Source organism: Macrosteles quadrilineatus, unplaced genomic scaffold, assembly GCF_028750875.1.
Source record: "Macrosteles quadrilineatus isolate MER2022 unplaced genomic scaffold, UCM_ALF_1.0 Scaffold_7__1_contigs__length_78375512, whole genome shotgun sequence".
Classification (NCBI taxonomy): domain Eukaryota; kingdom Metazoa; phylum Arthropoda; class Insecta; order Hemiptera; family Cicadellidae; genus Macrosteles; species Macrosteles quadrilineatus.
In genome coordinates, this window is record NW_026542600.1 from 32596051 (window position 1) to 32621017 (window position 24967).

At 35.3% G+C, this 24967-nt stretch overlaps 1 protein-coding gene across 3 annotated transcripts in view; it reads left to right on the forward strand.

The window, feature by feature from the left end:
- The window catches only part of LOC128997905 (cytospin-A-like), a 96075-nt gene extending 84860 nt beyond the window's left edge, over nucleotides 1-11215 (forward strand). For 2 of the 3 annotated variants that reach the window (XM_054423712.1, XM_054423713.1), the window contains 2 exons: nucleotides 3781-4058; nucleotides 6787-11215. In XM_054423712.1, coding sequence (XP_054279687.1) covers nucleotides 3781-4058; nucleotides 6787-6885 — 377 coding nt within the window. In that variant the 3' untranslated portion in view covers nucleotides 6886-11215. The remainder of the gene's footprint in view (nucleotides 1-3780; nucleotides 4059-6786) is intronic. The other variant, XM_054423714.1, reaches the window with a different exon arrangement.
- The last annotated feature ends 13752 nt before the right edge of the window (nucleotides 11216-24967 follow it).

The following is a 24967-nucleotide window of genomic DNA, read 5'->3' on the forward strand; positions in this document are numbered from 1 at the left end:
GGGATTGTGGTAATATGTACAGATGATTTATCCTTACTTAGTTGTGTCAGATACTTTTCCAAATTGCTATAGATGTTTGAGGTTGTTTTTTTAATTACATCATTGGTTCCAGCAATTATTACCAATGACTGATGTTGAGATCTCTTTGCTTGGTTATAAATCCTCTCAGTTGTAGCACCGGACATGACTTGAGCACAAATTGTAACTGCACTTCCGCTACACTGTTTAATCATTTCAGGGAGTTCTTTTCCATGGCTGTCAGAAAACAATTCTATTTTAAAAGAGTGTCTATCTGTTTCTTTCTTCTCATGAGTCCAATACACTTTTGTTTGCCCTCCTCTGAAACTGGTTTGTGTCTTTTGTTGTGGGCTTTGAAGAACAACACCTCTGTCCGAGTCTAAACTTTCATTGATTTCCAACGTGTCATATTTATTGTTGATAGTGATGTTTGCAAAATGTTGAGTCTTGGAGTGTTGGTTTATTTTATATACTTTTTTGGTTTCTCCCATTTCTCACTTTTCTTTTCAGGATTAACTACATTTTTATGGTTATTGTTTGTAACTGTGTTAGATGAAATATCTTCAGTAGAAGTGGTTGTAGGGAAAGATGTTAGATTAACGATTAACGGTGTAGATGAAGTGGGTGCTTTGAACATCATATCGGCTACGGTGTTGGGACTTAGTGCATTAGAGTTGCAATTGTGGAGAAATAAAGTCAGTTGTGCCCGCTTCGTTAAGACATCACTCTCCTTTACATCCGGCCAGAAGTTTTTAGGGCTACCTTTTAACTCTTGTATTCTGCCTTGAGCTATTCACTGGATGAGTATGTCAGTGAATATTAAGACAAATATTCCACAATCCTCATTGTTACGTTTTTGGGGAACAATAACTTTGTTCAAGGTTGTGTGTTCACTCAAGCTTAAATGTCGTGAAATCTTCTGGACGACCTGCTCTGCATGATGCAAGTTATACTCCCCAACTGAATCAAAGTAGAACCAGTCGTTATTTGTTTTTTCAAGCAATAAAAGGCTTCAATGGGAACCTCCATTTTTGTCATCAGCAACTGAGTCATTAATGGGGAAAAGTACATAAGATTTATTTTTCATATGAAGGGGTTCAATTAGAATGTCAATTTCTTCCAAACATTTAACTGCTTGTGTTAGTATAGGATTCATCAGCAGTATTTCTCTTTCAATAACTTTGTTGAAAGTATCTCATAATACAATTTAATAGAATGGTTAAAAATTGTGGTTCCATTACAGACAGACAGGTTGTTAGTATACTTGAATCATTTGTTACTGTTTGAGCAGTTTCTGAGTCACTCATTTTCAATTCTTTACGATTAAGAACAGTGTCTGGTGTATTTAGAGTAGGCTTAGGTTTAACTGATGGTGTTTTTTTTGCTTTGGCGTACCTGAGCAACTTTTCTGTAATTTATAGGCTTTTTCAATTTCATCTAAAGCTTGTTTAAACCTAGGGTTATTTTCTTGTGAGCTACTAAGAGTACTAAGTAGAGTTTTGCTTCCTCTATATGGAGAAATCCCATTTTGTTTACATACTCCAGTTTCATTAGTCTCAAAAAATGTCACGTGATAGTTTTTAACATTATTTTTTAACTCTATTTTTTTATTTTATCTATGATGGCTGGCCAAGCACAATAACCACGAACTTTGGCAAAGATAAGTTCACCCTTTTTGAAATCAGTGTGCTTGTTATTCATCTTTAACACATTCGCTGCTGAAAACCTTTAAACAGGCGCTCGCCAATTGCGGCGAGGCCCGGGCGGAGCCCCGACGCGCTAACTGAATCAGCGATCGCTATTGGTATTGAAATATCTCAGTAAGACGAATCACAAAAGAGCAGTGGTGATTGTTCTGCGTTACTCCGAAAGTGGACGTAGTTCACTGAAACACCCAAAGGTAGCAGCACTGCCTGGGTCAATAACCACAGTCTTTGTAATACGGCTCGAATTGAGAAAATCCCCGAAAACGGGACAAAAGCATTGCCAGACGGGATTTTACGGGCAATTTTTGTACCAACCTACACCAGAATAAAGCTCGCATTATAAGCTACAGGCTGGTAAAGATTACAACGTTCCCCGGACAATGGCTGAACCACACTGATCCGGCAAACAATGCAATGCGCGCTCCCCCACCCGTGGACCCCCCGCTCCTCAGCTGAGACGCGCGGGGTCCACCGGTGGACCCGCCGCATCGAATGTGTTAAGTATGGGTAAACAGTGGTAAGAATTTAGGTAACCCAACAAATTTCTTCAATTTATTCTTAAAAAATATTCTCAGATGTAATATAACATACACTGGTTTAAATAACTGTATGTCAGGTATAAATTGGCAATCACAGACTATTTGAGCCAATATCTAGTTAGAAGTTAAAACTAACTGATAAGAGATAACAAGGTACCAGTTTGTCCTTGGCCAAGGTCGGTTGGTTAGTCACGTTGCATTGATTACCTTATCTTGATTCCAGTCACTGACAGTATTTTATCACTTCAATCTGCTGAGTTTATTTACAATTTGTACGTTCTTGATATTTAAAGCACTTTTACTGGAAAATGCAGGTAGTATATTTACATTAAAATGTTTTCGGAGGTTATATAAGGCTATTTATTGTGCGCTCTCTGTTATTTATCGTATCCAAGTCTGATAAGTAAATGGAATCAGGGATCCGCTCTTGTTTTTTATGAAACGATAAAGTGCTCAAATAATCGAGTAGAGTATTTATAAACACAGGCTATCATTGAGTTTTTTCATCAATTCAAGCTCCAAGAACTTTCTAGATATATATTCTAAATAGGGATGGACGGATCCCGAAATTTCGGGATTTTTTCGGGAAAAAATATTCCCGATTATCGGGACGGGATTACATTTGACTCGGGAATTTTTCGGGACGGGATTCGGTCCGATCGTCGGCGATTGTTCCGCTTCACGAGTGCCAATAACGCCGTTATTGCGAGCGATAGGTCAGCAAACGCAGGAGACGAAGTCATTTCGACGAATATGCTGTGACCGCGGAATCATAACGACGAACGTGCCGTGGCCGCGATTATTGGATTGACGATCGCGCTGTGACCACGAGTCATACCGACGATCACGCCGTGACTGCGAGTCATACCGACGATCACGCCGTGACCGCGAGTCATACCGACGATCGTGCCGTGACCACGGAGTCCTACCGATGATCGCACCGTTACCGCGGAGTCATACTGACGATCATGCCGTGATGGAGAGTCATACCGACGATCGCGCCGTGACCGCGAGTCATACCGACGATAACCCCGTCACCGCGGAGTCAAACCGACGATCGTGCCGTGACCGCGAGTCAGATTGCGCCGTGATCGCGAGTCATGACGACGATCGTGCCGTGACCGTGAGTCATACAGACGATCACCCCGTGACCGTGAGTCATACAGACGATCACCCCGTGACCGTGAGTCATACAGACGATCACCCCGTGACCGTGAGTCATACAGACGATCACCCCGTGACCGTGAGTCATACAGACGATCACCCCGTGACCGTGAGTCATTCAGACGATCACCCCGTGACCCACGAGTCACAATTTTCTATAGGTACCTTTAAATTGTTACCCATTTTTTGTTTTTTTTTATTGATTAGTGCCACAAATCGTAAAAATTGATTTTGTATGTCTTTTTTTGGTAACGGCAATACAGTACTTTCTTTTTATGCACAAAAAAAATCCCGTCCCGAACTAAAAATTCAATCCCGTCCATCCCTAATTCTAAAGTTACATTTCGTTTCAGATGAAAACAAGGATCCACTTTTTCCCCTCCCGGATAAAAATGTAGGGTCGAAAAGAAATGCTCTGTTGAAGTGGGTGCAAACCAGAGTCCAGGGCTACTCTAATATAGAAATTACTAATTTTAGTAGCTCCTGGACTGACGGTATGGCACTCTGTGCATTACTGCACACGTACATCCCCAACAAAGTACCGTACAACCAGCTGTCCCCGAACAATAGGTCACACAACTTTAGACTGGCGTTCTCTGCCGCTGAGTCTGTTGGGATTCCAACTATCCTAGTAAGTGCAACTTTTTACAAATCTTAATGAAAATAATCTTATGAGGGTTTAACAAATATCAGGCATACTTGTTGCAAACAACATTTAAAGTTACAATTCAGAAAGGGTATTTTAAAAACAAGAAATATAATTCTTATATACCCACTGGGTATTTACCCGGCCCACCTAACTAGATACATCACTACTATTAGAAACCTAAACTAGGCGAGGGAGTGGTTTGGGTATTTTAAATATATGCATATCGCTTAATAGCCTGTGATTGGGTGATAAGTAACCATGGCAACTTGTTGACTTTGTGGAATAAAAGATACTAAAGAAAAAAAGATCAGAAGAAGGAATAATACAGCTTTATGTCCTTTTTACCTCTGTATTTTTATGAGTGTTGTTATTATGTTTTTAAATATGATTTTTTAAGTTTTTTTTTTTTAATGAGTTATGTATTGTTTTTATTGCTGTCAATATGATTTGTTTTCCATGGTGATGGTTATTGGCGTTAAATGCATTGTCAGTTCTATATCACCGCCAGACGTTTTGTCCTTACTATGAAGTGCTATCCTCAGTGGCTTGGCTGAGACTAAATCAGGAAAGTTCGTCCAGGTATATTTATCGCTGGGGGGAGGTCATCGGCACACGTATGGAATGCTGGAATGAATGCTTCCCTTGCTCTGGCTGTTTCTAGTAAACAAGCTTACGTAATACTGGATTCCATGACTGTGGAAGCTTGTAGCTGTCAGCTTTAGATTTATATTGCTTCTCAGATTGCTCTTTGATAAAAAAGGGCTCTTTAGCAAGTATTAAAACTTTGTCGAATTCTATGGAGTGTTTGGCTGTAAAGTTATGTTCTGCTGCTGCCGATTTTTCTGTTTTTCCTGTTTTGTCTAACAAGTTCTTTTAATCTAGGCCTAGTTGAAATCATACATCTTGTTTCTCTGATGTAAACTTTGCCACATGAACGAAGGATCTTGTATACACCCAGTGCGCTTTGAGTTAATTAGTCTTTTCCATTATGTAGGAGAGAGTTATGATTTGTTTTCAATCACGGAACCAGAAATCAGAATCAGAAATCAGAAATTCTTTATTGTCCTTAAACAAAAAATCTTCCAATAGACATGGTCACATATTATGGTAAAATAGGGTTACACAGTAACCCAGTCGGTCAGAGGCTAGTTGATAATTCAATTCAATTCAATTCATATATTTAATCATTATTTATATTTATAAACACGTTTCTGTTCTGAAATAGCAAGCTCCGCTATAGCCTTATCAGGAGCTTACAAGAGCTGTTTTGTTCTTTACGTGATTTATTGCTAATTTTGAGTTAAGTTTGATTAAGTTATTTTTAATGTAGGAGTTTTTATATCTGAACCAAGGTAACTGAAAATATAATGATAGAACCATATTAATGATTGTGCAATGATGATATTTTTATGTAAACATGCAAATATGCAGAGCCCTTCCACACCCTATGAACACCAGCCGCTGTTACTGGTGAAACTGGTAAAAATGTAATCGTAATATTGTACAAAAAAATTATTTGTCAATTCTTAAAACTGCTCAAACTACTTAATGAAATACCAGTCTGGACTGTATCAGGATAGGATGTAGGCTTTTGTCCTGTATATAATTCTACCACAGCAAAAAAAATTAAAATAATAATAATTAAGGACTCTTTTTAAACTGTGGTACAACCTACCCTTTAAAATTATCCAGAAAAAATTCTTCAATGCTATAGTAAGATTTTTCTAATACAAATTAAAGTAAGGTTTTGAAGGTATTTTTTGATGAATTTTTGCTTATGCTTTTTGGTAGCTTGTTAAACATTTTTATTGCCATGTAATTTGGACTATTTTCATACGGAGAATGTCTATGGTGTGGATATTGAAATAAGTTTAAGTGGCATGTGAACTATATAAAAAAAATTAAACTTATCAAATCTGTCCTGATTTGACAATTTTGTATACATAAATAAACCTGTTACTGTTAAGTTAAAATTCCGAATTTTCTAAATATGTTTTGAGGAAAAAGCATTTAGCTTGGATTAAATAAATATATAGGATGGAGAAGACACAGCTGACTCACCTGATGAAAGGTTGCAGACGAGTCAAAGAACACATAAAACACACACATAATAATACTTGATGTTTTCGTCTCTTTCAGAGGCTTCATCAGAAGTAGGCCTAGATGACAGTTGAAAGAACACCAGAAGTTTAGATGATTGGCTTTGCTTCGATAACGCTTGATATTTAGGAGCATTTACAATCTCTAAAATAAAAACTTTATGTTTAAACAATGCTCATTTGATGTCTAAAGGCTTACGGTGACTAATCACCTGCTGTACAATACTGTCCGCAGATAGAGAGTAAGCGGTAAGGGGACTTGTGGAAACCGGCCGATGGGTAAATGTCAGAGAGATTGGGGGAGGGGGGGGGGTTGAGGATTGGGGTAGGTGAAGACAAATACCTTAACTGTGTCAAGTATTGATCCTCATCACAACACCACTTTCAACATATTGTTCTTGCTTAATCCAAGTTGTCATAGGCCTATATTAATCTTTAAAAATGTTAATCATCCAAAGTTGTATGTGAATTCCAACATTTTTATGACACCGAAGTAGGACTTAGAAAATAATTCACAATAATGGAGTTTACAAACTAAGCATTTCACTGTATTTATGTTGCACTAAGAAGTTATGGCAATAACTTGAATTCATTATTTGTTGTTGTTTTAGAATATGACCGACATGCAACAGGAACGGCCAGACTGGCAGAAAGTCATGTCATACATCAGAGAAATTTACACATACTTTGAAGGCCGTGAAACGTTATAAATAAGTTTGATACCTTTAACAGAGTTTTGATGACAAAGTCAATTTTAACTGTGAATACAGTATACAATTTTAAATATTTGATAAAACTGTTAAATATAAGTTTTATGTTAAATACGTTGTACGCATAACTTTGTAGTGTTTGGTGTATGTGCCCAACACCTTTAGAAAAACTTTCCCAACACCTTTTGAAAAACTTTAAAAAATATCCTAGTGGCTTTAAATTTAGCTGTAAATGTAAATTTATTTTAATATAGTTAAATGTAAAATTATGTGTAGTGCAATTTTTGCAAAGTGAGCTATTTCCTCCTGGAATTAATTTATGCTCCAGCTTGCTTATTAATTACTTGTTTTGCAACAGTTAGTTTCACTGGGCGTATGTCTTGATATTTACTGGATATGATATTCTGAATTCAATGATTATTTACCATTATTGGTTGTTTGTTATTTCATTTATTTTAACTTGACACAAAACTAGGGGTCTGCGGGTCAGACTTTTTTGGTTCGGGTCGGGTCGGGTCGGGCCGATAATAATTGTGACAAAACGATACATGAACTTCTATGTCTGAGTGTGTGTTAGTTTTAGCTCAACCTTGTATGACAACAAAGACAATCTTGTGATATTACTATAGGTTTCTGAGTCAAATACTCAAAAGTGATATAAAAAACCAATAACATTATTTATATTAGAGTGTAATATAATGTGCTTTAGGGATTCTCCTTCTTTAACCTTTATTTTTAATAATGAATTTATTGGAACATTTTCTGGTCTTAACTTTTTTATAGCTTTTGGTTCAACATTTTTTATTTTGATACATGAATTCGGAGGCCAAAAATTCAGTTTCCTAAACTCAACACATGTTAAAAGATTTTTTAAAGTTACTTTTAATAACAAATCAAAACAAGAATAGTGTAGATATTTTTGTGATGGAAACAGCTTAACCAATAACCAGCTGTTCTATTACATCAGATAAAATATTTTGGAAACATAACTCAATATATTTAATATATTTTTAATATAAATGTAGTTGAATGAGCTAAAAGTAAGTGTTTGTAAAGGTTAAAAGCCCCGATGTAGGTCAATGCCAGTTGAGGTTTGTATTCCTCTAAACTCAATTCCTAACTTAAGACTGATAAATGTTCGTATAACATCTGTGTGTATATTTTGTATAACTAGTCTTATAAGAAGGCCTTGTATGGTTTTTTCCAACTGAAGGTATGAAAGTGAAATGTATATTTTTCTACTAGGATTTATCAATTTGCAAAGACTTTAAACATTTAAATGGACCAAACTTTCCAATACAAGTAAAAAAAAAACGATGGTCCATATTAATGAACAGACTGATTTGAATCTCGCCTATGGCACAACTTTGTATTGTATATAGAATAGCTCCTTGTCACTAAAAGGTGCAATAATGAATTGTTAATTCATATGCCGGCTTCTTGCTGTCGGAAAAGTTATATTGTTATTCATGTTTGTTTTATTTGTTTTTGGATTAACACTATCCATAGCCTTGATTCCACTCTGCAGATTTAATTTAATAGATAATAATTTCATGGAATACCCCATGTATTACTTGCAGCTATAAGTAGTATTATTATATTATAAACATTTTCTGTTTAAGTTACTGTAGCCATTGCTATTCATTGTGTTAACACTTGTAAAAAGGAAGTAAATTTCCTTTATAATTGTTATTTCTTTTGTTATTTTATTGCCAATGTGGCATTAGTATTAGTTATTAGTTGTTCTGACTCATTATTTGGTTTTGGCTTAAAATTTGGGGAGTTTGCGCCACTCTCTCATCTCTATCAATTAAAGGATAATTAAGTTAATCAAACATATGGTTTAATGTAATACAGTAAAACCTCATTAACTTGACAATTTATGGACTTAGAGGTTGCCGAGTTATCCAGAACATTGACATTTTTAATTGGTTTTAGTAAATGAATACTTAACAGACAAATGTTTACATATAAATTTATTACTTACATGAGTATTTTTACATATTGAGTAAACAATCTTTAGAGAAATGTTGAATATTCAACAATTAAAACCTAATTATCTGAAAAAATTGCATTTTTTGTGTGTGCCCTGTCAGCTGTCGACTGTCGAGTTACCGAGTGTCGAGTTAGTGAGGTTTTACTTTATTAATACAGTACTTGTAATGTTGTAATGTAAAGATGTTCTCAAAATATCTTGTATTTTTTGTTGGAGTTATTAAAAATTACCTAAAATACGGCCACCTAGTAATAAAATGTGCTAACCCCTAACTAAAAGTTTTCATGTCAAACAAACAATGAACAATATACCATGGTCAAAAGAATTACTATTTAATCAACAACACGTAAAAAATATCTTTACAAGATAAATTACTGCAATGTTGGTTTCACACTGCTTATCATAGTTATTGGTTTCCAGCTTATTATTATTATTTTATAACAAAAGTTATAAAGTTTTAATCATTGTGTTTGTATGTACAGTAGAATCCCTCTTAACCGGGCTCCTCGGGACTGAGGCCAGTCCGGATAACAGTTTTTCTGGTTAAACCGACGTCCCCAAAAACTTGTTAAATTGGACTGTTTAAATGCATGCTGTATACAGTATGTGACTTAAATTTAGGAGAGCATTGTATTTAGACACGTATGATCACTGGTCTCAAAACTTTCCCACCAGAACAGTCGTTTTATTTCCACCCACTTCCTTCTGATCTAGTCCGGTTCAACCGATGTACTGATAAAAATTGTCCGGTTACAGAGATGACATTTCCGTCAAGTGTAGTCTGGTTAAACCGATGTCCGGTTAAAAGGTGTCCGGATAAGAGAGAGCATACTGTACTTACATTTTTGACAAATCTCCTTTAGTTACAAACACTATCCTCTTTCAAATGTTTGACAAAATAATCTCCTATTTATTTATTCAATTCATTCTCTACGTTTGTATTATTTTAGATTTTCAACTTTGCAAAAAATAACTTTTTAAATATTTGTCATTTAATTAATTAATTAGGTAGATATGATAAGATGCAATTTAGCCCTATGTTGCTTACAAAATGTGTGCGTACTGTACTTCCAACAAGTCTAGCCTAATTGTTATTCTAGTTTATTGGCTGTCCCTCAAGTAAACAGCCAATTTTCGGGAAATTATTCTATGGGTAAAAATTAAAAGAAAATCAGGAATTGACTTTTTTCCAAAATCGCTTTGTTAACCAGAGACACACAATTTTGTATTTTTATTTTTAAATTGTTTCAACCAATCTTTTTGGAACTATAAAGTAATATGTATATTAAGATAGAAGGGACCTATGTGAGGAAAAAAATCAACTTGCTCCATTACAAAATCTCTAAATGGCGGAATTTTTAATTTTAATTATTAATTAAAATTACAAAAAAGTTGCAGATTCTATGAAAAGATGTAAAGAACACGTTTATTTAGTATTTTAAATTTCCTATCAAACTACACCAAGTTCATCAAGATCAAAAGAGAATTAGCAGAAATCAAATATCACAATTTTCTGTTGTAAACTGAGGTCGAAAGAGGCTAAGCGTGAGGTTGCAAATAATTTTCAACTAATAATCTTAATATTCCAGCTGTTTTTTATGCGATAATTTTAAATTTGGTGACATACTGTTGGAAATTTTAAACTCAAAATGAAAGGGTTTTTTGAAAAATGTTTCCATAAACTCAACCATTTTTAGTAATTTAAACATGACAATCTGTTTTAATTGTATTAATCATATGACAATGCCCCTTTTCATGTACATGATAAACGGCAAATAAATCATTTCATTTAATCATAAATTTAAAATGGCAACAAATTTGAAATTTGTATTGGAGCACGTTGATTTTTTCCTTTTATAGTTTTTATACCTTAATATACAAACCAAGTTTTATTAAGAGCTGTTGGAACAATAAAAGATAACAATGTTAATAGTGATAATAAAAATGGTGGATATCTGATGAGAAGTGATTTTGGAAAAAAAATTCATTCCTGGTTTACTCATAGAATCAGAGTCATAGAATCATTTCCCGGAGTTTGGATGTTTACTTACGGAACACCCTCCATATTTTTTTTAAATTTGAATATGAACAATTAATCTCAAAAAGAGTGGTGCAAGTTTAGAAAGCAAAATTATCTTTACTCGCTTAAAACTCTTTAATCTAAATCAATTTATCCAAAGATACGTTATAAAATTGATTGTTTTGTAATCCAATCTAGTCACTAGATTTTGTTCATTCATAAAGTTTATTTCATAGTTCCTACTCTACGTTTTTTTTAGCCACAATGTCAAATTTCAACTATATTTTCTTGAAATAAACATAGTGTTGTTTTTCTAAAAATTGTTTCTTTCTAAAATCCCCTAGTGCCAAAAGTCAAGTGTATTATGTTAATTACTCTTATACCTAGTCATAGTCATATAATCTTTATTCAGGAGTACAACATGTTGCAGTTAAAACTAACCACAACTTAAAATAAAAAGGCTAAATAAAACCAATTTTAAGACAATATTGAGTCGTATTTTAGTCACAATTAGTAACTTTAAATTTCTTATACAATAATCTACATTTTGAGAAATGTAAAGGTTCTAATGGTGACTAATATAAAACCACCATCACATCTTTCAATCTACATTGTTACAGCTTGACCATTTATCTGTATGAACAAAATAATATGTACCCGAGCTCTCAAACAAACAAACACAAACGTTTGTATCCAAACAAGTCTCCTCACTATGGATTGCACGAGGAACTGAAACATTTAGACTATACCTTCTTCTAATACTTAGCAGATCTTAACTATAATCATTTTTATTAGCACTTGGAACTCTGACTTGACGCAAAATTTTAAATTATTCATTACCCATGTGTCTTTTGACCAAGAAACTAGCAGTACCAACTTGCGTCAATGGAAGCGGCTCCGCACGTTTGTTGTGGGTTACAACTACTAAGACAATGGAGTCGTTAGTCAGGGTCAGGGCCTATCTTTATGCAGAATCATAATTACGAGGCCTCCCTCAGTGCTTAGGCTCAGTATGGATTACTTTCTATTGGTTTGGTTTATCCCAAGTTAAAGATCTATCCAGGATATCATACAAGTACTTGAATTCATAGATAATTTAACACCTGGGAATTGCCTGTTTGGGTTCCTTAGTTAGCTATCCTACATAGGTAAAATGAATTTATATAAATGACTGAAAATAAAAAATACCCCCGCCGCAGCAAACCTACCGACTAAGCAAATTTCCATTTGTCTGACTTGATTTTCAATCAAATCTATTTAAATAACAATTAGGTTTAACGAGTACCTATGTTTGCTGCTACAAGAAATCTAATAAAATTTGTTTTTTAGTAAACTATTAATATCTTAAGTCAAGTCAAGTCAAATAAATCTTTATTCAGACATACAACAATGTGTACATGAATGTGTCTTAATCTTAAACTACAAATAATACTAAAACCATTTTCCTGATCCATTTTATATTTTTTTTACATATTTACATGTTTAATTACATATTTGAACATAGTGTAATAAATTCTTCAAGATTATAAAACTCTCCACTAATTAGAAAATTCTTAAGCTTTTTTTTTACTTATTTCTGTTTTCCTCATTTCTGATGCTACAAGGGAGAGAATAAAAAAAAAATTAACCCCAATATAATCAGGTCTTTCTTTAAATTTTTCTTTTTTATGCTTTTTAATTATAAAATTTTGTTTGTGTATAGTATTGTAAGTACATCTTGCTGTCTTTGCAGTTGCGTCTCCTGGCTTTTAACATATAATATAGTCTTATACAGGGTGATTGAAGTGTGCCAGCCTTTTTATTCAAAAACCATAAGAGATATCAACAAAAGTTAAATGGTAAGTGCCTTGGATTTTTTATTTAAAAAATTATAGTCAAGTCAAAAAAATTATTTTAGCCGCCATTTTTCCAATATGGCCGCCAACTTTGATTTTTTTATAGAACACCCTGTATTTCATGATGTATTCTGGTAGAAAATGTAATTTTAAGACAATTTATTCTTGTAATTTTTTTCATAAACCTAACCGTTTCAAAGATAATAATGGTTTAAGTTGTGAAATTTTGAATGGTTTTTGAATAAAACAGCTGGCATGCTTGCTTAGGCCTTTATCGAAACTCTTTCTCTTGCAGAAATGTCAAAACTTTAACCATTTATTCTTATTTAACATTGTTTCCAAACAAGCTGGTAGCAACAGAGCAAACATCACCATTAACAGTAATGAAACAAGTCAATTTTATTCTGAACTTCAAAAGGTATCTTAAATAGGCTATTTATTTATTTATTTATTTATTTTCCAACGGCAGCAGCCAATTTACAAAGACAATCATGATGGTAGAATACAACAAAATAGGTGTACAAAATGTGATAATAAATATAAGTTTTCAAAGATATAACAGGTTATAAATATCCAAAGCATAGCAACAACAAAAAATAAGATTAACAAACAACAATAATTAATTACTAGTCTTTCCCAGAAAGAAGAAGAGAGGAGGCCTGCCGACGAACCTGGTGAAGTCCATCGAAGAACAGGTCACACCCAGACGCAACTCGATTTCCCAGGTGAATAAACCTTGCGAAAGGACTGTTGAAGTCGAAGTTGGTTGAGTGGTATCTTCGACCCAGCAGATCTCGAGATCTTGTGTTTGTAGGAACTCTGAGGTCAATTTCAGCTAGGAGATCTGGACAGTTCATGTGACCATTCACTATCTTCCAGAGAAGAACAACATCAGCCACGTCACGTCGCAGGGCAAGAGGTGACAAGTTCAGATTGCTGGACAGTTCCTCCACAGGCACATCAAGATAGGCAAAACCCAGCCGGACACCAACCAAGCGAAGAAAACGCCTTTGTAGAGCCTCCAGTCTCGTCCTATTGCCAACAGTGTAAGGCGACCACACGGGACTTGCATATTCCACGAGCTGTCTCACAAGGGAACAATACAGAGAGCGAAGAGCAGAAGGGTTTTCGATGCCTCTGGAGGAATCTTGCTATAAAACCAAGCATCTTGTTTGCTTTGCTACTGATGTGATCTATTTGTCCAGAAAATCCCATGTCGCTGGCAAATATAACGCCTAAGTCTTTTATACACTGGGACCGTGGAATTGATGTACCAGAAATGGAGTATACGTACATGACGGGGGATTTGATGCGGTGATAGGTTATACAAGAGCACTTACTGGGATTTACAGACATGTTATTCCTGACACACCAATCCTCAATTTCAGAAAGGCTATTTTGAATTTCTTGAGAGTCTTCTGGTGTGGACACAGTAGTGAAAATCTTCAGGTTGTCAGCAAATTGTAAGGCCTTTACAGTTAATTTGTCCAGTAGGTCATTGACAAAAACATTGAAGAGGCTAGGTCCCAGCAAAGAACATTGTGGAACTCCTGAAGAAGGTGAGAACTGAGTGGAAGTGGTAGAACCAATCCTCACGACAAGAGAACGTTTTTGAAGATAACTAGAAATCCATGACAAAAGAGGTTCAGCAACTCCGTAGCCCAGCAACTTAGACACAAGAATTGTGTGGTTGACCTTGTCGAAGGCTTTTGCCATATCGATGTAGGCTGTATCAACTTGGTAGTTCTTACGAAAGGCAGACAAGACATATTCTTGAAAGAGCAGGAGGTTGGAGACAGTAGACTTGCCTTTCATAAAACCATGTTGGGAAGGATGGATTATTTTGGATAGAAAAGGATTCAGTCTATCTACCACGATACTTTCAAAAACTTTGCCAATTGCCGGCAGAATAGTGATTGGACGGTAGTTCCGTATGTTGCTGGGATCATTTGCTTTATATAAAGGAATGATGAAGCCCAACTTTAAAGAGCTAGGGAAGATTCATTTGTTAAGTGATTCGTTGAACAACACTGTGAGGGGTTCAGCTAAGAGAGATCGACAGTGATGAAGCATAGATGGCGGTATATTGTCAATTCCAGCTCCCTTTGTAGTGTCCAGATTCTTAAGCTTGCTGAGAACTTCTTCAGTTGAGGTTGTTATGACACAAAGAGAATCGAAGACGGGATAGCTAAAGCTAGGTGAAACTCGTGACAATGGAGAGTAGACCGAGTTGAAATAACTGGAGAACAGCTGACATATGCTTGTTGTGTCACTGGCTACTTCGTCATCCAAATGCAGACTAGACGGCATTTCAGGAGTATTTCTTTGAGCTTTAACTAGTCCCCAGAAAGCTCGTGGATTAGAAGATATGTTTGATTGAACATTGGACAAATATCGAATGTGGCATTCACGAGACAGCGACCTACAAGTATCTCTCAGCCTTGAGAATTCATAATAATGGACAAGATTGAAACTTCTCTTGAAACGTGCATGCGCAGCTTTCTTTTCAATAATGCATTTTTTTAGGTCATCATTAAACCACCAGGGAAGAGTGAGATACCAAATTTCTTCAACGGACTTGCATTTTTGACGATTTTCTCTAAGGAACTTTCCAAAAGATCAAACTTTTCATCAGTTGAGATCAGCTGGTGAATAAATCCCATATCTGCTTCCTGTAGGGCTATAAAAGCAGCTGGGAGGTCACATTTCCCCAAGTTGTAGCCGCTGTAGCTGTTGTCACAAGTAGAAGGCATATAGCACTCAAGAGTAAGGGACAGAGGAGGGTTATGAATTTCAGGTTTAATCAACCAATCGTTAGCCCTGCTAACTTGCACTTCACTATCAGAGTGGAAGACCAAGTCCAATGTTACTCCTCTATGGTTTTGAACATGATTTATCTGGAAGAGAGAGTGCAGAGAAGACATGTCACGGAGGTATTCGCTGCAATTTTGAGGGAGGCCAGATACAGGTAAGTTGACATCGAAGTGAGGCAAGTTGAAGTCTCCAAAAATGAGTGTCTTCTTTGGGAAATTTGCCAATTTGACTGTCTCAGTAACCGCATCACAGAATTCACGGTAAACAGAAAGAGGACTTGAAGTAGGAATGTAAACACAAGCCAGAAGAAGATCAAAACCAGGTCCTAATTTCACAAGGGTAAAGACACTTTCAATGTTGAATCCAGAGTATAGTCGCTTAGACATAAGCTCCTTACGAACTGCAAGTAGGGTTCCTCCACCAGAACTTTTGTGACTTGTAGCAGCAGACCTATCACATCTATGAACAATGAAGTCAGTATCGCCAACAACTTCGGAGTCGGGGATATCAGGAGAGAGATTTGTTTCACATAGTAGAATAACATCATCAAGGCATGCAGATAAATTATTTTTTAACTCAATGAGCTTCGAACAAAGACCATTTATATTTTGGCAGTAAACATTCAGAGAAACATGCTGCTGCTTACCGTTGGAATTTATTCGTTTATTGGCACAATAGAAGGCGTTCCATTCTTATATCTAATCGTTAGGGAAGTATCACCAGCATCTTGTTTGGACTTTAAGGTGGCACGAAGAGTCTCCAGATGTCTATTCTCTCGAGGAGTGCGGTCATGAGAGATTGATATTCCCCGCATGCTATTAGGAACATCATTTTCATTGAAGTCTTTGAAAATATAAATAGCAGCGCCTTCAGACGGTATACGAGCATAAGAGGACGATTCGTCCTTTTTTTTCCCAATCTAAAATGACGAACATCTGAATACTGAACATTAGATTTCAAATGAGCTAGAAAATCCTGGACAAAAACAGCATCCACAGTTTTTGAGACTGTGTTTGAATCGGGGATGTTATGTACAATAACATTTTTGGCACGTCGATTATGATCGTTGCATTCGGATAAGACATCTTCAAAAAGTTGATCACTACCCGCTACCTGTTTATCCTTGATAGTGCTTATTTCAGATTCAACATAGGCCAAACGAGGCTCAAGTTCCTGTAATTTGGAGTTCACTAATTCCAGGTCTTGTTTTATAGGTTGTAGTCCTTCTGAGAGTTCTGTTTTAGTGGCAAGGGAGGACAATTTAGAGAGAATGGCATCCAGCTTGGCATCTATTGGGCTTTTCAGCGTCTTTTTACAGTCAGTTCTATGACAATTCCATTTTATATTGTCGTCGTTACTAGATCGTTTGTATTCAGAATTAGACATTTTCACACATTCTCTGTGAAACCATCTCTCACATTCGGCATCACAGCACAAGCCATCTTCTGTATCTAAGACTTGCTTTACACAAACAGGACAGGAAGTAGACATAATATAGAATGTACTGTATTTTATATCTCAAAAATATGCTTTGTGAAATGCAACAACGAGAAGGCAAACAGCTCATAAATCAGTAGCTACTCAGTTCACCACTGGAAGTGTGCTTTTTATATAGTACGGTATTTATGTTGCTAAGCAAACCTGATATTCAGAGGGCTGTGGCCAGAGAAAAATGTTGGCGTGAGATGACTGATGAAACGACTTTCCAGATCAGACAGAAATGTTAGAAATGTGACGTCACAAGGGATATGGCCAGATATTAAACAGGGATAGTTTATTGAAAAAGTGTAGATTTTGGAAAACACACAGTGGAGTTCACTCACAGCGAAGTAGAAATGAGATAGTGCAAATCGAGAAGTTAAAAAAAACGTTCAAAACTGTAGTGCCCAAACAAGAGTCTCCGCATAGTAAACCAACATCTTGGAAAAAAAGGAAAAAAAAAAAAACAACAAAAAACGCTACTATAACTGGTACAGTTCAGTTTCACATCAGTATTTACTAAACACAAAGAGATATTGACCACTAAATGTTCTAATATTCATGTTTATGTTGGTGTTATAAGTTTAGTTTTTTTTTGTTGGTTGTTTATAAAAAAATATGTTGTATTGGGTTTAAAGATTATCAGTCACATTCACATACTGTATTTATTTTATGTCACGGTCAGGAGGAGTCGATCAATTTCAGTTTTGATTGCATATTTAACATTTTATGATTATGTGTATTTGGAAAATCAATTATGTGTAATGGAAAATCAATTTTAAGACCTAAAAATAAATAGAATTTACTAAGTTTTATTTCAATTGAATGATGAATAAAACTTAAAATTCAACAGGATTTTATTTATTTTTGTACTGTATATACTTTGGGTACAAAGTTTAAGTTAGAATCTGTTTTGGCTTTTTTAAATGTACATTAATATAAGTTTACATTAAATAAAATAATTACCTACATCTATAAATTAATCTTTAAGCTATCTTTAAGTCTGAGATTTTATTCGTTCCAATGGTTATACGCCTTCAAAAGTTGAAATCTTTCCGTTTTCTTACGAAATGCTGAGATGGGTTGAAAACGGTAATTGATACACATTTCAATAAATATGTAGGGTACTGAACATAATATTTAGGCTGATTCTTCCAGATTAAAATGCTTTTCGTTTCATCACTCTAGTGTTCATGGTTACCGAGTTGTGCAAGTTAACGCAAACCCTTACATGAAAAAATTTGCGAAAAAAATTGTGTTCCGCAAAACAAAAATGGCCGCCGTGGAAGTAACAAAAGAGATTAAAAAATTTTAAAATCACTTTTGAACCTAGAATTGATATATGTATCTAGGATAAAAATATTATTTATTTTAAAAATGGTCAAACAACCCCTGTTGTATCACTTGATATGGATAGACCCAAATTTGAAATTTTACCCTACCACCCTCAAAAGCACTGATAACACATGTATTTTCAGCTGTTTTGCAAATAACCTCAACTAGGGCCATCATCAGGCCTAATGGAAGTGGCACCCTCATTATACATATTTATACTATTAATAGGCAGTTTGGGAGCTCGAGCCCAGCTAGTACGTGCCTAGTGTTGGACGCGCCTAACTTTAGTCCCCGGACATAAAACCAGGCTTGGGAGCTCGCGCCTAAGTTGAAATGGTCGTAGATCAAGTATAGTCTTGACTAAGTTGCAGCACGGCTAGATGGACAGGGAATTCAGGAAACTCCCATGCGATTCTCATGGAGAATAAGTTAACTGTTGTAGTTTTGGAGTTTATGGATATATTTTGATGAAACTTGGCAAATTTATTTATTTTATATAAAGCTGTTAATATTTTGGTAAAAAACACACTTTATTGCCCTCCCTGTAGTAGCATACCTACACGTAGGTAGTTTTAGTTACTTGTTAAACCTAAAGCTATTAAATAAATTTAATTGAAAATCCTATTGGGTTATTGGATATTCGCTTAGTCTGTAGGTTTCTGTGGCGGGATTATTGATATACTGTATATATTATCTTATCTGTATAAATAATCTAGGTACTACATTTTGATGTAACTAGCACTTGTCAATAATAATAATAATAATATCACTTTATTGTCATAAAACATTTCACATTTCCAGCAAAGCTGGTGAAACAGATGACATTGTCATTTCTTAGCTAACAAAAATAAAAACTAAAACTAAGGATTAAAATTAAACTAGTCACCTTCTAAAAAACAGTCATTTGAATAGGTACTCTTCTATTGTATAATATTTCTTTTTTATAAGGAATGTTTTTAATTCTTTCTTAAACTTTACAATGCTATTGATATTTTTAAAATGAGCAGGTAGACTGTTGTAAAGCCTCAGACTCATGTAGTACGGCGATCTTTCATACAGGCATAGCCGATGTCTTGGATACTACAAATTATTTTTTGAACGTGTTTGGTATTGATGAATAAATTGATTGTCTATAAATAATTGTGCATTACTCTTGAAGTATACCAGAATTTTATAAATGTAAAGTGATGGCATTGTTAACATTCCATATGTTTCAAAAAGCGGTTTACATGGCTTTTTTTTGCTTGTAAATGATAAGATTCTTAAAAACTTCTTTTGTATCTTAAAAATAGTTGAGGCATATGATGTTGAGCCCCATAACTCAATACCATATTGCATAATGGAAAAAAATTACACTGACAACTGTAATATTTATATTAATGACACTGACTGAGCTCAATCACAACGCAATAAAAAGAGAACGATTATGACTGTGAGCTATTTGCAGTTTTTTAATGTTTTGTTTATTATCACTTCACTCTTTCATAGGGGGCGAGTGTAGGGGGGGGGGGGGGGGGGGGTATGTATGCGGTTGCTATTTTTCCTAGCTAATAAAATATTTATAATTAAGGTACGTGTGCTTATAACCAAACTCTCAGTTAAAATAAATTCTATTCAGGCTCCATATTTTTATTGAAGTTAACAGTAAAAACAAAAACAAAATAATATTTCGTTAAATTACTTCCCGCAAGATTTTTTTTATATTTTGAACAACTGAAACCTAAAAAAATTGAGGTAATACCGGCATAATGTCGACTTAGACCTGCCCCCTGGCAGGACTAAATTTGGGGACTAAACTCACTAATTTTTATGACGAAAATATACCTCTTAGTCCCGAAATTGGTCTCCCAAACCCACCGAGACTATCTCTTAGGCTGGCGCCTAACTTGACTCCCAAACCAACAATATTTAGGCGCGAGATTATCCTTGCACAAATTAGGCGCGCGACTAACTGATCCCGAGCTCCCAAACCCGTTTTCTAGGCGGCAGCCTAAATACCGGAAATATCCGGTTCTTAGTCGTGGACTAGCGCTAATACCGAGCTCCCAAACCGCCTCTAAATGTCATATTAAAAGTTCATTTCTGTGTGAAATATGTTACGTTTCTTTACCAATTTATTTGTTTTATGGTATCTGTAGGAAAAATATAATGTGTAACTCGAGTGCAAAGTGCAATTATAATATTGTAATAAGGTTAAAATACATGTAACTGCCTCGTGATTCCTCTGTTCCTGTACTGGACCATCAGGTTTGTGACCTGATGATGATGTGAATACATCGAAACGCGCGTAGTCCAGTACAGGAACAGAGGAATCACAAGGCAGTTACAGGTATTTTAACCTTTTTACAATATTATTGTCAACGTGATTTGGAATAAACAACATAACATGAAAAGTGCAATTGCCTCACTCGAGAAACCATTCCTCACTCGCCTACGGCTCGTGAGTTAGTATTTCTCTCAAGTGAGTCAATTGCTCACTTTGCTCACTAGTTGCACAAATAACTATTATCGTGGGAAAGATTTAGGAAAAGTGATCACATGTCTAACAAAATACAATGCTTTCCAAAATTTAAGTAAAATATTTGAGTTTTTTTTTTTAGTGATTCCTGTGGCGAGTACATGTATCGTTAGTCTCATACATACAATGCGACTCTAAATTATTGTGGTTGTTGTGAACACTTATGCTGATAGTTAAAGTACAGTATGTTACCGTGTAGGACCACTTAGGTTTCTTGGAAGTCAGCCACTATAAAATGCAATGTATAATATCTTGCAGCAGTCACAAATTGTAATAGTTTTTTTTCTGTTAAAGATTTTGAAAGGTACAAAGCCTGGTGTTTTGTGTTTACAGTAACTATCCTATGGTATCTAGTTTTAATATTTTTTATTTGCTTATATAGTACCAGAGTCAAGGGAAGATGTGATAGTATGTAGTATGTAGTAGTATGTAGTAGTTCATTAGCATTAGACGTCCTAATTTAAGGAGTTTTAGGGGACGCCGGTTTATTTGGAAAGCCTGTTGTCCAGGCTGAACTCTGTCCTGAGGAGGATAAGAGGGTGTCTACTGTAGCTATTGTCTAGATTCCATAGCTATTGTCTAGATTCCAGGGACTGTGTTTACGTTATTTTTTTTGTTGTGTGGACAGTGTTGATCGATAGTTTTTATAAACATTTTTGTATTTTGATTTATTTTATCCTACTGCTCTTTTTCTTTTGTTTTCAGTCTTTGTGTTTCTCAGTGTTGTCCAGTCAGTGCACTAATCTTGTTATGCTCTAGGGTCTTTCCTACCTGTACACAGAACCAGATACCAGATCCTGAAAAGTCGTGGAATGTGTGTTTTGCGAACCAGTGATGAAAAATGCCCGCAATAATCCGTTTAACATCATTAAGTTCTTATCACTTACAATTTGCTCAAAATGAAGTATGTATTGTACTTATGGAGATAAGGCTGCATATTAGAAAGTAAGTATAAATAGAATATTTAAGTTACTAGATAGTGATAAAAGTTTCTTTTTATGGAGGAAAACCTAACTACAGTCTGACCCCAATATCTCAAATCTGAAGGGGGTACGATAAAAATTCGAGTTATCAAGTTTTTCAAGTAAGTGAGGTTCGAGTTATGAAGGTGCCATACAAAAAAGTTTGAGATACTGAGGTCTTAGGATCTGACAGTGATATTATGTCACGGCCTTTATAGCCCGACTTTAACGTGCTAAACCTTTATAAATTGAACGCAAACTATTTATACACACTGAAGAGTAACTTTGGAAGCAAAATAAAACCATTTTAATACACATAAAGTACTGTATTTATTATTTGGAAATACCTGTAATTGTAATTTATTGTAAACGTAAGTTCCCTGGAACTTTTAAAAACAAAATAAACAAGATAAAAACTGTATAAGCCCCAAACATCCAAATACAATACTACACAATACAAATAATGGAAAACTGCTGTGAAAAATACTAAGCAACAATTGTTTATGGATACACAGTACTGTATTTATCATAATGTTTGGTGTTATTGAGGTTAAACGTGAGTCCTGTTAACATTATGTAACATTGTGTAGGCCTAGTGTATGGAACAAGTTAATGAAAGTTTGACAGAATACATTAAAAACCTACTAAATAACAAAGACAAATTAGTTTGATTACAGCAATATCCAAACAGACACAGGAAGTTGGATTTTCATGTCTCGACAGGAATCAAAACACAACTGACTTGCTTGCACTGGGAAGGCAAAACTTAGAATTATTGCGGCACGCTCATGCGAACTTCGACTTTGTAGCGTATGAGGGTGATATTTTAGGGGGTGTGCAATTGTGTAATTAAGAAATGTGTTACTTCAGAGACTAATTTAAGCATGCTGAATCAGCTACCAAATGATTTTCATGAAAGACATGCTGGGGACCAGTGAATAGAGAACGGAGATTTTTTACCCAGATCGGAAAGCTTGCAAAGCCAGCTTTGATTTACTCTAATACAACTAAATTACTTAAAGTATCCTTCCAAACACTTGAGCTAGAAAATGACAATGTGTGAGGAGTAACTGAGTGAGATAATTTGGCTGGAATTGAAATACCTAAATCGGAAATATCTAAGAATTTACTGAGAGAATCTGTGGAAGCCTACTGGGGAAAACGTATTAATTTATTCATGCTAAAAATTAATAATTTAATTCCTACATTTCCAATGTCGGGGGCGACCCTTGCAGGACCCCCCCCCCCCCCCCCCCGAGAGTTTGCTAACTAGCCTGACATTTCTATTTTCAAATCCTTACATATAATTAAAATCTAGACTAATCCATTTATAGAATCGTTCCAGATGATCAGGTTCCTGTCTGAGTCGTTGGAGCTGTAGGCAAGGAGTAGGACAAGAATTGAAAAAGTAGGTGGGGGGAAGCGTTCGCTCGCTCGCGGTGGGCTGACGAGCTCAACATGCAGCCCTGCCTCGCGAACCGCTGACGCTGACACTAAATAAAATATAGTGTGCCGCTATGGGTCACAACTTATAAAGGAAAACTTCGAGTTCCTGATGCTCGATGATGGGAAAATTTAAGTTACAGAGGTTGAATACTTCTGATCAAAAATTGTTAAAATTTGACTTATTGAGGTTAAATATTTAGAAACTTCGACTTACAAAGGTACTTTTAACATTATGATTAATGTGAATTTCAAGGGGATTAAAAAAAAGCCAAGATATTAAGGAATTTGAGATCTTAAGGTTCGAGTAATCGAGGTTCTAATGTATTTGTTCTATGTTTACCTTTTAGTATGGTGTAAAAAGAGGAGTGACTTGGTTATTCCTGAGGGGACCATAAGGATATGTGTAAGGATGTTGATGTGTACCTGTGCTTGGAACATATCCAGCGAAACAAGGGGTGAGCCGGTACAGTACAAGGGTGAAGTGTGTGAGGGGGCATGAGCCCCCTCTTGTCCATGGTAGGTGGCACGTTAAAACCTAGACTTGGGACCGATCTATTCTCATTTTGATGTCCATAGTGGCCGAAAACTATTCCTTTAAATTTATATATGTATATATTCATCCGATTCTGATGAAATTTGACATAAACGTGTATGGCAGCATAAACTTGAATGAGTTCATGATCTAGCAAGATCGAGTCATAGGAACAGGGTGTTATATTGGTTTTTGAATTGTTCGGTAATTTTAATGTTTATGAACTTAAGTCCTTCTAGATTTATTGTTGAAAGATTCAAAAAATGAAAATTTCAAAATGTAAGTATAGTCTACTTTATGAGTGATGAAGAAGTGTGCAATCGTTACTTCTTGCTCTATAAATTGATGGAAAGGTTTTACAGTATATCCCAATATAACTCTTAGAAAATGTTATGGGTATCTTGCGGTTAGATTCTTGCAGTGCTGCACCAGAGAAATGCAACTTTACAAGACAGAATATATTTGGTGGTTGATCAATTTAAATTTGATGAACTTGTCAAAATTTAGAACAAGGACAAAATTATTGAATTTGAAAACTGTAAGTAGACCCCTCGTCCTATTGTTTTACCTGAAACACCGAAACCGGAAGGTCTTGAGGGATTAAAACTTGTATGTTTTTATATATATTTTTTTATATTTTGAAAACATACAGAACTGTTTAAATATAATACCCCTAAACATTTGGAGCTATGGGCTATAGCCCAGTTAGCCCATATACATAGTGGGGCCTGATCATTGCATGAATTTTTTTCTTTGCGTTTTTCTTGTTCTTATAATACTAAAAACCAAAAGAGTTATCCCATCTAGATTGCTCTCAAACCTTAGCACTGGTATAATTTAGCATCTGATGTTAAAATCAAAGAGGAAATTACAAAGAAAGAAAAATAAAACCCAAGAATGTATTAAAATTTTGCAGTAAACATTGAGGAAGATGGTTCATTAACCCCCTCCACTAGTTGAGTACAGTGAATAATTTCATGGCTCACTGAATTTAAGACAATAGTGTATCAATAAAGACTTCCTGTGGCCAGCTATGGATCGCCATTCCATTATAATGTGTGGGTCTTCAGGTCCAAGGAGTGGGGGAAGTTGACCAATAAAACTATTCAGAAGCGAGTTTTACCCCGTTAGTTGTTTCTGCCATT